This window comes from Teleopsis dalmanni, chromosome 1 (genome assembly GCF_002237135.1).
Source record: "Teleopsis dalmanni isolate 2A chromosome 1, ASM223713v2, whole genome shotgun sequence".
Taxonomy (NCBI): domain Eukaryota; kingdom Metazoa; phylum Arthropoda; class Insecta; order Diptera; family Diopsidae; genus Teleopsis; species Teleopsis dalmanni.
In genome coordinates this window covers 99,562,165-99,575,396 of record NC_051846.1, presented here as the reverse complement: position 1 = coordinate 99,575,396, position 13,232 = coordinate 99,562,165, and the positions used below count along the sequence as shown (strand labels likewise).

Below are 13,232 nucleotides of genomic sequence, written 5' to 3'. Positions count from 1 at the left end.
AACCGTGGGTAAAAAAAAGGAGGTGAATTGGTGCAAGAGCTCAGTATTTAAGGTTTGATCATAAACTAGGAATACTTTACAATTCACTCTTTTTTACATTGGCGACATTGGTGACAGGACACCGTTTTGCATAAACGTTGACAAACGTGCACTGAAACCTTACATACGGATTTCGTGCATTGTTGGTGTTTTTTTCATTAAACGTGAACAAGAGATCACAGAACTGTTACGTGGATAATTTTCATTTGCTGTAATAATGTCTGAACCATCTTTATCATCAAATACCGGTAGTCAAGGTAATGCCTCAAATAATAATGTTTCTAATCCTGTTCCAAATATAGATGAGCTTAGACAACAACTTGCGTCTTCAAAGGGGAGCCTTACACGAATTGAGAACATTATTGGTGCGTCAAATAATTTGTCTCCTACTGAACTTGAGTGCAGGTTAGGTATGGTCGAATCGTATTATAAACAAGCGTCTTATTATCAAGGTCAAATTGACCGTTTGTTACCACAAGATACATGTCGTTCGGAAATTGACGAACTATATGTCATAGTAAAATCACGTATTCTAAATCTTCTCGGCAACAGAAGAAGCTCACAATCACATGAACATACATTTTCAATGCCTCAAATGCAGTACAATCGTTTGCCTAAATTACGTTTGCCGAGATTTGATGGCAAATATCTCGAATATAAAAACTTCATAAACTCTTTCACGAATCTAGTTCACAGCGATCAATTCATTCCACCTATTGAGAAGTTCAACCATCTGTTATCGTGCCTATCCGGCGAAGCTTTGTCAACAATTAAGTCGTCCCAAGTAACTGAAGAAAACTATGGCAAAGCACTAGACAGATTGAAAGAGCGATATGACAATGATACAATCATTTTTTTAGAAAACATTTCATCTATTTTCGAAGTGGATAAAATTTCTAAGGCTGATTCTAAACAACTTAGACATATCACTGATACTATCTCAGCTTTGTACAATTCGTTACAATCACTTGGAAGTTTTGAAAAAATTTGTGATGCAATTATCATACATCTTACAATTACCAAAGTTGATCAAGAAACTAAAAAGAAATGGGATGAATATTTAGATTACTCTAATCTTCCATCGTGGAAACAATGTTGTGCTATGTTTGATAAGCGATGCCAACAACTCGATGCTCAAACAAGGCATAATGTGAAACCGCAATCAATTCAAACTTATCAGCCGCATTCATTACAAAAGGTTAGCAAGCCAAAGCAGTATTCATTTGCGATCAAAAATATTCCTGAAAGGTCGTGTACACATTGTTCCAAATTAGGTCATAATATTTCTACTTGTATCAATTTCATCGCACTTCCATTAGAACAACGTCGTGATCAAGTACAACAGCACCAACTGTGTTTCAATTGTTTATCAAACCTCCACACTGTATCACAATGTAGCTCAAAATATTCTTGTCGATTTTGTAAACAACGTCATCATACGTTGCTCCACAAACATGATTTAAATACGTTTGTAAATTCTAACATTTCATCATCAAGAAATGATCAACTTAGTAATCCAGTTACACATGCTACTTCACAAAAGAGTGTTAAGAAGACAAATAGTACCATTATTTTAGCAACAGCTCTAATTCTCATAAAAGATTCTACCGGAACGTACCAAATGGGCCGAGCGCTTTTAGATTCATGTTCGCAAGTGAATTTCATTACCGATTCTCTAGCACGGGCTCTAAACTTAAAAAGGTCGAGATCTGAAATAGATATCGTTGGTGTTGGTTCTTCTGAGCTGAAAATTCAACATAATACGCAAACTACAATCCGATCACGGATAACCGAGTTTGAAACATCACTAGATTTTCTCATTTCAAAGAACATTAGTAGCTATCATCCAGATAAAGCATTTTCGTTGAAAGATTTAAATATTCCATCACATATGGAACTTGCAGATCCAGAATTTAATGTCGCTAAAGGTATTGATATGTTACTTGGAGCAGAAGCTTTCTTTTTGTTGTTAACGCAAGGTCGAATGTCTTTGGGTAAAAACTTACCAATTTGACAAAATACTGAATTTGGTTGGATTGTATCCGGAAGGTATGCTTTGTCACATAAACCAATTGAAGCAGTCAGTCATTGCACCATCACTTCAATCGAAGCTTTGAACAAAAATATTGAAAAAATGTGGCAACTAGAAGACGTCTCTAATAAACGTCAGAAGTGGTCAGAGGAACACATCATGTGTGAACAACATTTCATTGATAATGTATCTGTAAACTGTGATGGAAGAATTATGGTAAAACTACCATTTAAAAATAGTACAGATTTATTAGGTAACTCTAAAGATATTGCGTTACGTCGATTTTATGCTTTGGAAAAAAAGCTTGAAAAGAATATTCAGCTCAAAGAAGAATATTCAAAATTCATGAAAGAATACGAAGAATTGGGACATATTGTATTGATTCATAGTCCAAATTTATCAATACCTCATTATTATATTCCGCATCACTGCGTGCTGAAGTCAAGTAGTGAATCAACTAAGTTACGCGTGGTGTTCGATGCTTCTTTCAAAACGGCATCACAGGTCTCACTAAATGACATCCTTGCAGTGGGTCCTAATATACAAAATGAATTACTCATTAATCTGCTACGTTTTCGTTGCCATAAATATGGACTTATGGCGGACATAACGAAAATGTATCGTCAGATTATGGTACATCATCAGGATAGGAATTATCAGTTAATTTTTTGGCGCAATGACAAGTCGTTACCCGTATCAACATACATGTTAAATACAGTGACTTACGGAACTGCTGCTGCTCCATTTCTAGCTATACGTAGTTTATCCTATGCAGTCGATACATATCCTGGTAACCATGAGCTTGGAAAATCAATAATAAAAGACGATTTTTATGTTGATGATATGTTAACAGGGGCTGATGATTTACTTCGCCTTCAACAAATTAAAAATGAAGTTACTGACATACTTCAATACTTTCAAATGCCGTTATCCAAATGGCATAGTAATCACCCTGATTTAAACTGTTCTGCAGCGTGCTCCATCACTACCAATAGTGATCTAACTAGTGCACTTGGTGTAATTTGGTGTCCAATTGATGATTATTTTACGTTCAATTTTAAATTGAATGATTCTTCAAATACCATTTCCAAGCGATCAATCTTATCTACAGTCGCAGCATTATTTGATCCAATGGGGTTGATTAGTCCGATTATTATAAAGGCTAAGATACTTCTTCAGAAACTGTGGATCTTGAAGTATGATTGAGATGACGCAGTATCTGACACAATTTCACAGGCTTGGAGAGAAATTATCATCAATTTTGAACAAATATCTACTTTCAAAATTCCTCGTTTTGTTTTAATGTTAAATCCAGTCAGTATAGAAGTTCATGGATTCGCTGACGCTTCAACAAAGGCTTATGGTTGCTGCATATATTTTAAATGCACGGATGCAATTGGCAATATATGTACCAAACTCGTGACTTTCAAATCTAAAACTGCTCCTTTGAAACAACGGTCACTTCCCCGTTTAGAGCTTTGCGCGGCTCACCTTCTGTCTAAATTCTGGCATCAACTTCAACCTAATTTCAAAACGTATTTTTTTGGACGGATTCACAAATTACGTTGCATTGGATTCATACTCATTCTTCAACATTATCAACATTTGTTGGAAATAGAATAGCAGAAATACAAGAATTGACTAATGGCTTTGAATGGAGATATATACCATCAGAATTAAACCCAGCAGATCTAGTATCTCGTGGATGTTCTACGCGAGATTTAGTTAAGTCCCAATGGCTAATGGGACCATCGTTCCTCAACAGCTCAAAAATTGATTGGCCTTTGGAATTTACTTCGTATTCATTGACTGATGAAGAAGTCAATTTAGAAAAAAAAAAACGGCATTTATAATTGAAAATAAACCCGTACCATACGTTTTGCTTAAAATAAACAATATTAGTAACTACTTAACATGTTTAAGAGTAATAGCATACATTATCCGCTTTAAAACTCGATTGAAAAATGAATACATTTCTGCTACTGAGCTCGACAATGCTCTTCATATAGTAGTGTGGGTAATTCAACAATACAGATTTAGTGATGAAATTAAACAATTGGAACAGGTGGGTCATGTTAAAGGAAATTAGCTACATTAGCGCCATTCATTGATAAAAGCGGAAATTGTTTCTTATTACGTGTAGGAGGTCGTCTAACAAATTCTGATACACCAGAAACATTTAAACATCAATTGTTGTTACCAAAGGATGAACCATTTGTTCGACATCTGGTAATGTACTTTCATCGGGTTAACTATCATGTTGGCCCTCGTGCATTAGTTGCAACTATTCAACAACGTTTTTGGATAATAAATTGCAAATCATTAGCAACTTCAGTTATAAAAAAATGTGTCCATTGTGCACGATATAAAGTCAAACTAATCAATCAAATAATGGCACCTTTACCAAAGGAAAGGGTTACACCAAGCAGACCTTTCACAGTTACAGGCGTTGATTTTGCTGGGCCTATTTTTACATATTTAAAAATTCATGGTAAAGCACCGTATAAATCATACATTGCGGTTTTTATTTGTTTTGCTACTAAAGCAGTTCATTTAGAGGCCGTCACTGATTTAACTAGCGATCCATTCATTGCTGCTTTAAAGCGATTTGTGGGACGACGAGGTTTGCCAAGGATAATACATTGTGACAATGCGACAAATTTTGTGGGTTCTAAAACAAAATTAATAGAACTTCGAAAACATTTTCATCAAGATTGCATGAAAAATGCAATTATTTCTCACTGTGCAAATTCAGGAATAGAATTTTCATTTATTCCTCCTCGCGCCCCACATTTTGGGGGTCTTTGGGAGGCTGCTGTAAAAACTGCCAAAGGCCATCTATATCGCACATTGTCTAACGCTCATCTTACGTTCGAAGAACTTACAACATCATTAGTCGAGATTGAAGCAATCATGAATTCTCGACCGCTCACAGCAACTTCAACAAACCCCAATGATTTCGAATCTCTGACGCCTGCGCATTTTTTGATTGGTACATCATTACAAGGTATTCCTGAGCCGTTTTTAAAGAACGAAAACATTGCACATGCCCAACGCTGGCAACGAATATCAGCAGCAAAAACACACTTTTGGAAGAGATGGCAGAGCGAATATTTAGCAGACTTGCAGAACCGATATCGTTGGAAATATGATCAAGATAACGTTGCAGTTGGCAACTTGGTTATCATTTATGACGAGCACGCTCCTCCGATGAAATGGGTAATGGGTCGTATTGTGAGTGTGAAAACAGGCGCTGACGGACGTGTTCGCGTTGCTGATGTACAAACACCAACAACAGTTTTACGACGCCCTGTTGCTAAGTTGGCACTTATTCCAATTAATTGAAATTTAATATTTCAATAGGGGCCGGGATGTTAAGCCAACTTGGCATCATAATATTTTTCTTTTTTATATGTACATATTAATATTAACTAATGTTATTTTTTTAAATTAGAGATCAATCAAGTGTAACAAATGTTCTGTATCACGATAGAATAATCAATTGTAACAATTTATTTGTAACATTTGTATTGTTTTTAAAAACCTGTTTTTGCATTGTTGTTGCTATTTTTTATATACGAAGAAATAAAATTATGGTTCGTGCGTTCACGTGCTTAACGAAATATCAATTGTCGATTTTTTAATTAATTTTTTCAATTTTAACAAACCCATTCGAACCGTGGGTAAAAAAAAGGAGGTGAATTGGTGCAAGAGCTCAGTATTTAAGGTTTGATCATAAACTAGGAATACTTTACAATTCACTCTTTTTTACAGAACTGTTTATCTTGTTTAAGCATTCCGGTTTCTTCAAGAATATAATATGCTTCCCTTAGACATTTAATATCCCTACCATGAACAATACTGGCTAGATTTGGATCTATACCATTGAGAAAAGTTTTAAGAATAAGAGATTCATTGACATTGGGTTTAAACTCACAAGGTTTTTCTATATCAAATTCATACTTAGAGTTAAGTTTATCTAATATATATCTTAAATTACGAAAATATTCACTTACATTTGTGTTCCTTATTTGTATTGCCTGGTGATATAATTGGTGGTAGGTTTCTCTTACGCCAAAGTTCCTGATTAGTTCGGTTCGTATTTGTTCCGAAGTTGGATGACGTCCTAGTGTTCTTATACATTGTAAGGCTGCTCCTTGTATTTTATTCCTCACATATCGCTGGAAAACAAACTCCTTTAGTCCTTCATTTGTATTGAAGAGGGGAAGGATCAGATCAACTTCCCGTAGAAATGATGACAAATCATAATCCTTGCTGCCGGAAAACTCCTTAATCCTTGCCGCTTCTTTTATCAGTTCTGTTGCGGAAATTGCTTGGTTATTTTCTTGCGCCATTGTTATATGCTGATTTAATTTCACAAAGCTTTAAAGTTTTTATTTATTTGATTTAAATGTTTTTATTTTGTCACTTTTTTGTTTTCTGTTTTGTAGTTTTGTTTTTGTTTATTTTGTTTATATATATTTTGTTGCACAAAATGTGTTTATTTGTCTTTCTTTTGTTCAAAAAAAAAAATAGTTATTTTATAAGCACGATTCATAAATTGTTATGGTTTGTTTTTTTTTTCTGTTTTTCTTTAAGTTCTTTTAACTCACTTTCTATTATTATTCTGTACCGTTGTTCTTCAATTAATTCAATAAAGTCTACGGTTTCGTGAAGATCTTCGAAACCTCTTAAATAACCGTGTTCACTATCACCAACCGGTATGAATCCTGCTATTGCTATTGATACAGAATCGTTATCTTGTTCTATATCTGGCAACATTTATACATATGTATATTATCACTATATTTCCACAAATATATATTTTTCTTGTCTTTAAATAAAATTTCACAAATATATTTTCGTATATTTATATGTTCTCACAAAAATGTTCATAGAAACTTTTAAAACATTATTTTTCAATATATAACAAAGTTGATTAAATTTTGATTTTTTTAAAACAAATTAATTAATTTAAATTAACTCTTTTTCCTTTTTTCTTCGAGGTTCTTTTTGTTTAAATCTTTAGATTTAAACTCCGTCGACTGCGCCACTTATATTTTTATTCACTTCGGTAAATAAAAAAAAATAAAACACACACAAATTTTAATTTTTATTAAAATTTTATTTTATTTTATTTGGTTTTAAAAAAAACGAATTTTATTATAAATAAAATTATTTAATAATTATATATCCGTTCACTTAGGTGGAATCTTAAGACTAAATTCTAAATACAAAATCAGTATCTTATATACTACTTACAAATCATAATTGGCGAAAGTGGATGAGAGGTAACAATAAAAATTTGGTAACCTGTTGACAAATGAGGGTCATTACATTGTTTATGTGAAATGCTGATGCAGCTTGAGAAATGCTCAAATGCAATAGATTTTGTAATGGAAATTACTATGAATTAAAATATTGTTTTAATATTTTAATGATTTAGAAATTTGAATTTGGAGCAGTGAAATTAGGAAATTTTGTTTTGCTAATTAAGAGGAAGTTAAAGTATCGTGGGATAAAATATTATTTCGATACTTTAATTGTTCTGCAACTAGAATAGTTACCAAGAATTACGTTTTGTAATTAATGTTTGGAAAGTGCCGATTGAAACAAATTTGGTAATATGGGAAGTGTACCGTGGGATAGATAATTATTTGCGACACTTATGAGACATGTACTGTCGAATTTTGCAATTGATACAAATTTGATCACGTAGACCAATTAATTGGAATATTGTGAAGTGTTGGCGGAGCCAATGAAATAACCGCACAATGCACATTGCAAAAATAAAATTTCAGTGACAAATAAAGCATAAAAAAAAAATAAAATAACAAACATCAGCCAGGAATAAAAAAGAAAAATAAACAAAAGTGCATGATATTTATATATAAATAACATATAAATAAATATATGTAAATAGATCATTGCCGTAAGTGTATATATATACATATGAACAAACAAACAATCATACAGAGAAGTGATCTTGGACAGCGTGGGACGCCGCAAGTACCATCTTTATTATATTTTTAAATTCTTGTAACAAAAACTAAATTTTTTTCGTAGGCCTACATAACAGTTATTAAGCCTGTATCAGGGTGAATTTGTAATATAAGGGCATAAAATAATTTATGCCTTAGTCGAAATCTGCAGGTCCCAATAAACCAAGTCGGACTTAAAAAATGCAGTGTTCCCTCATTACTTTCCTAATTTCAAAAGCTTAAAATTATTTATCTTCTTAAATATGGGCACATGCTTGCAGATTACATTAAGGAACTCTTCAGTGGGTGGAACAAGTTTACCGAAATCTGTAGATTTCATATAATTGTTATAAAACAGAAATAGTTTTGTTGGTGCTATCAAGAATTCATTCGATTTTCTGATGCTTTTATTACATGATGAACAACTTAATTTCGGTAAAACTCGAGATGCGACGTAACTCAAAAATATCGAATTGATTGCAGTGGTCCAAAACCTCATGGTTCTCATATAAATAGGACATCACAGACTTTTGAATAGAAATTTCATATTGACAATTGCTTTACTATTTAGGCAGTGTGCAAGGCCGAATTAATTGATTGCAAATGGAGGGAAATAGAATATTATGTCGGTATGGCAGCGAATGTTGGTATTTACCAGTAAAGTAAATTAGATAAAAGTTAGGTAAATTAGGTATTACCATTGTGAAAATTTTATTATATGTTTAATAAATAAATTTAAAAACTTTTAACCCAAAATAATAAATAAGTTCATTAAATAAATAAATAAATATTAACATAAGTGTATATACTAACATTTTCAAAACGCGTTCCTCGCAATGGTAGTTTGAGTCGGGGGAAGAGGAAAAAGTCACACGGGGTCATATCTGGAGAGTACGGTGCTTGGTTGATGATATTGGTGGAGTTTTTGGCCAAAAATTGCAACACAACCAACGCTGTGTGAGCCGGTGCGTTATCGAGGTGTGAAATTCATGACTTTTTCGGGGCTCTTTTTGCGGATGACCTCATGCAAACGACGCATAACGGCCAAATAATACACCTTATTGATCGTTTGACCGTTTGACCGTCCGGAAGGAATTCATAGTGCACCACACCACGAATATCGAAGGAAACAGTCAGCATAATCTTGATTTTGGACCGACTTTGGCGTTCACTTTTCGATTTCAGCTCACCTTCAAAGCACCATTCGGTCGATTGTTGTTTGGTGGGCATGTCAAATTCATAGAAGCATGTGTTATCACCAGTTATGATGCGTTCGATGAATGTGGGGTCACTATCTGCGTTGGAAATTATCTCTTTAGCCACATTTCAACGACGCTTTTCTTGCATGAAATTCAGTTTCTTTGACACCAGCCGAGAAGCGAGGCGTTTCAAACCCAAAATATCAGTTAAAATGTGTTCGGTCGATCCATATGAGATGCCCAACAACACTGTAATCTCTCTAATCGGTTCACAACGATTTTCCGGCACGATCGTCTACGCCGATTCAATGTTTTCTTCAGTAACAGATGTTGTTGGGCGGCCAGGGATGTCATCATGCTCCAAGATTGTACGACCGTCTTGGAACCTTTTACACCATTTGTATACTCGCGTTTGCGACACATACAAATCACTAAAGGTCTTTTTTAACATTTTCAATGTTTCGGCACACTTGAATCCATTTGCAACAAAAAATTTGATGCACGCACGTTATTCTAATTTTTGACCCATTTTAAAAATCGCTACACGAAAATTTTTCGACTTTTTCTATAGACACCAAACAAAAACTAACCATACGATATGCGTTAAACTTTGACAGAATGTGTATAATAGTGTCGCCAGCGTGAAAATAAAAAAAATCATTCCTTTTTGATCACAAGGTTTATAAAACTATTTTATTTTAGCTAATATTAATGTAACATAGATATCAATGTCATTATACCTGATTAAAACAAACAATTGAATGTTCCCAAAATTGGACCCAAAATTATTCATTCTCTTCCAAATAAAAGTACATAAGTTTATAAGTATATATTTATACATAGACAATATATATTTATGTTTCTCTTATTCGCATTATGAAGTAATATTAAATGCATGCGAGTTTTACGTGCTGCTTGCTGCTGCCTAGCATTAATTGCAAAAACAAATAATTACACCAAACACAAATTTGACTTCTTTTCTTATACGGCCTGCCTACGTTAACAAGCAAGCCGGTTTATTGCTTTTATTTTTGTCCTCCATTTGTTAATAGCAAAATTTTTAAAAAAACAAACATAAGCGCGGGCGATCTAGCAGCAGCGCAGAAACAAAGAATATCTTCACTCCGGCCTTCCGTGCATGTTGCTGATTATTTAATAATTGAGTCATTGAGACTCTATAATATTTTTACTCAATGATAAAAGATTATCAATTTTGTGAAATAATAGTCGCCCAACTCGTAGCATTTGACGCCATCAATTGTCATCAAAACTCGTGAGGACATCAGTGAATTATTCAAAAGATTTTGGATCGTTTGATGAAATTCCACGATGGCACATAAGCACAGTAGAAATGTCTTCTTCTAAATCATCCAAAATGTCACTTATTGCATTGCATCATTACTATCAATTTCTGAAATTTGTATAAATGTATATAATATAAATGTACTGCTATATGTTATTAAAAATATAAATGCACAAATATAAATTACCCATTAATTCCGCAACAGCAAAATCCAGTATACAATATATTTTCATTTTTACTTTTTTTTGGCATTGTTAAATACGTAAACAAAATGTAGCTGTTCTAAATATTTTCATGACTAAAATGCACAAAGTGTACTCACGATTATTGAGTTTGCAATGATGCACATTCTACAATGCACAGACATCCTGAATACCCCTATTCTTAACAGGCGAATAAGCGATTTTGCAGCTCATTAGCAAATTTATTTTTAGAAATTAAAAATTAAAATGCACAGGGATATATATATGTTAACTATATAAGAATTTTTGTGAATATACCCATGTAATATTATTTTTTAAATAAGAAAAAATTTAACGAACATTTTTATTTTTATCCTAAAACAGTTATCATATGTATATCTGAATTTGTTTTCGTTAGCAGAACAACAGTAGTAAAAAGATTTTAAAGTCGATATTTTAATTTTAATTTATGGCATTTTGTGAATTAAGGAAACTATTAAAATATATACATGTTATCGCTCTCTCTCACTTTGTCGGGTTAGGGCCATGTTATACAGAGTGCCTCGGGCACGGCAAATTTCGCTCTTTCGAGCTATGCCGAAAATGCATGTTATGCAGAGTGTCACATCAGTATTGCAAATTTCGTACTTTTACAATGTTTTGATACTTTTTGGTTGTGCCTAAATTTAAAAGGAAATTTAGATATGCTCACTTTCAATTTCCCACCAAAAATAACTAGCAAGAAAAACTCATAGAGGCTGTAATAATGTTAATTTGTTATTACGTTATCTTACAATAATTGTTAACAGTACTTAACAATATTTACGCCTTTCTTTAAAACTGGAAAAAGTAATAATTATATTATTAGCGATTTATAAACAAAGGATGTGTTGCTTACTGCCATTTTTTCTCCAAAACGTATTAGAATTGTAGTAATTTGCTCCTAAAAGGCGCAAATGTTAAAATTTATTACTAAACAACACTGTTTTGCCTTAGTGCCGGGGCACAAATACGCCGGCTCTCATGCCGGAGTTTGAATGGCCACATTGTATTTTTTCTCATTCTCAAATTTAAAATTTGCATTAAAAACAATAACAATTGTACTCATGCCGTGCCCGAGACACTCTGCGTAACATGGCCCTTAAATGTAAAACACGAAATCTTTTGTAAGAGACAAGAATAGAGATGAAAATAGATTTTTAGTTATAATCTGAGCAAGCTTTAAGTAAAAAGCTTTATTTGTAAGCTCAAACTATATGGATATAAAAGTAGGAGCATTGCTCACTTAGATTAGATTCCTGTACGGTTACAACACAATTACATGTATATGTTATTCATTTAATAAATATTTTTTTTAAAACTTAACCGGACTTTCAATCTCATTAATTGGCGCTCGAGCAGGGACCCGGGACCTTGATAAAAAGTGCAATTCGGAAAGTGATGGAAGTGCTGTTTGAATAAAACATTTGATGAACTGTAAAGTGAATTACATAGTTGGTGTAAAATTAAAAGTAAAAAAAAAGTTTTTGAATCACAAAAAGCCAAATTTAATAACAAAAAATCGCACAGTCACGAATATTAATTTCAAGACATTAAAATAATTTATCGAGAAAGTGACTTTATATAATCAGCCGTTTCAAATAAATTATTCATTTGCTGCCAACTGGACAGCATATAACCCAACCACCAACAATCAAGTATCCTCATCATCATGAGAATCGTGAGTTAGAATTTGAAAAATTTCTTTCTTATATGAAAAAATCAAATTAAATTATTGTCATTGAATTGCCATCGTGAAGAAAAAAGCGAACATAAATTATATTAAAATTTTTTTTATTAATAATATTAAATATTATATTATTGAATAATATTATATTAAAAAAATCACAATATTTTGAAAATATTTTTTTCAAATATATTGAATTTTAAACTATATTGAAATTATATTGTTAACCACCTTTAAGTCTGGAAGAACTAATAGGGAAATTTTCAAACATAACTACAAACGATAACGCAACTTTCACTTCAGACTTAGTAACACGTCTTATAGCTGCCAATGCAGCGACGTTAAAATTAGAAATCAACAGACAAATACAGACATTAGTCGATGGCAACACCGTAACGGAATACAAAACTGAAACAATAGACGAGACTATATGCTGTGACGAAACTTTAGACGTAATCAAAAGTCTCCCTTCAATTTAACGGTAAAGACGGCTCTTCCGTGAGCAGGCGTGAAGCCGTAATAATTCTGTTAGTCCATACACCCGCGGTAGTAGAAAACACTTTGCCGCTTTAACCACTCTTCGAAATAAGATAACCGATGACGCTAATGACGTATTGACCAACCACGGCACGGTTTTGAATTTTGATTCAATAATCAGTAAATAAGACTTAGCTTACGCTGATAAGCGACCAATACATATAATCGAACAAGAATTATGTATCCTAAGACAAGGCTCAATGACAATTTTAGACTACTATAACGAAGTAAAT

General features: G+C 33.0%; 4 protein-coding genes across 4 annotated transcripts; all 4 read left to right on the top strand.

Moving 5' to 3' along the window:
- The first annotated feature begins 256 nt into the window (after positions 1-256).
- Positions 257-2,053, top strand: LOC119662213. The gene has a single exon (XM_038071789.1). The coding sequence runs from the start codon at positions 257-259 to the stop codon at positions 2,051-2,053; it is 1,797 nt and encodes a 598-aa protein (XP_037927717.1).
- A 120-nt stretch (positions 2,054-2,173) lies between these two features.
- Positions 2,174-3,277, top strand: LOC119662201. Its single transcript, XM_038071779.1, has one exon. The coding sequence runs from the start codon at positions 2,174-2,176 to the stop codon at positions 3,275-3,277; it is 1,104 nt and encodes a 367-aa protein (XP_037927707.1).
- A 326-nt stretch (positions 3,278-3,603) lies between these two features.
- On the top strand, positions 3,604-3,936 carry LOC119682335 (the record flags this gene model as incomplete). The annotated part of the gene is given in 1 exon segment (XM_038095787.1): positions 3,604-3,936. A coding segment is annotated over 1 exon segment (321 nt), but the record flags the coding sequence as incomplete, so codon positions are not given.
- A 526-nt stretch (positions 3,937-4,462) lies between these two features.
- LOC119662193 lies at positions 4,463-5,416 on the top strand. The gene is made up of 2 exons (XM_038071771.1): positions 4,463-4,694; positions 4,827-5,416. The coding sequence occupies exons 1-2, from the start codon at positions 4,463-4,465 to the stop codon at positions 5,414-5,416; spliced, it is 822 nt and encodes a 273-aa protein (XP_037927699.1).
- Positions 5,417-13,232: the final 7,816 nt, after the last annotated feature.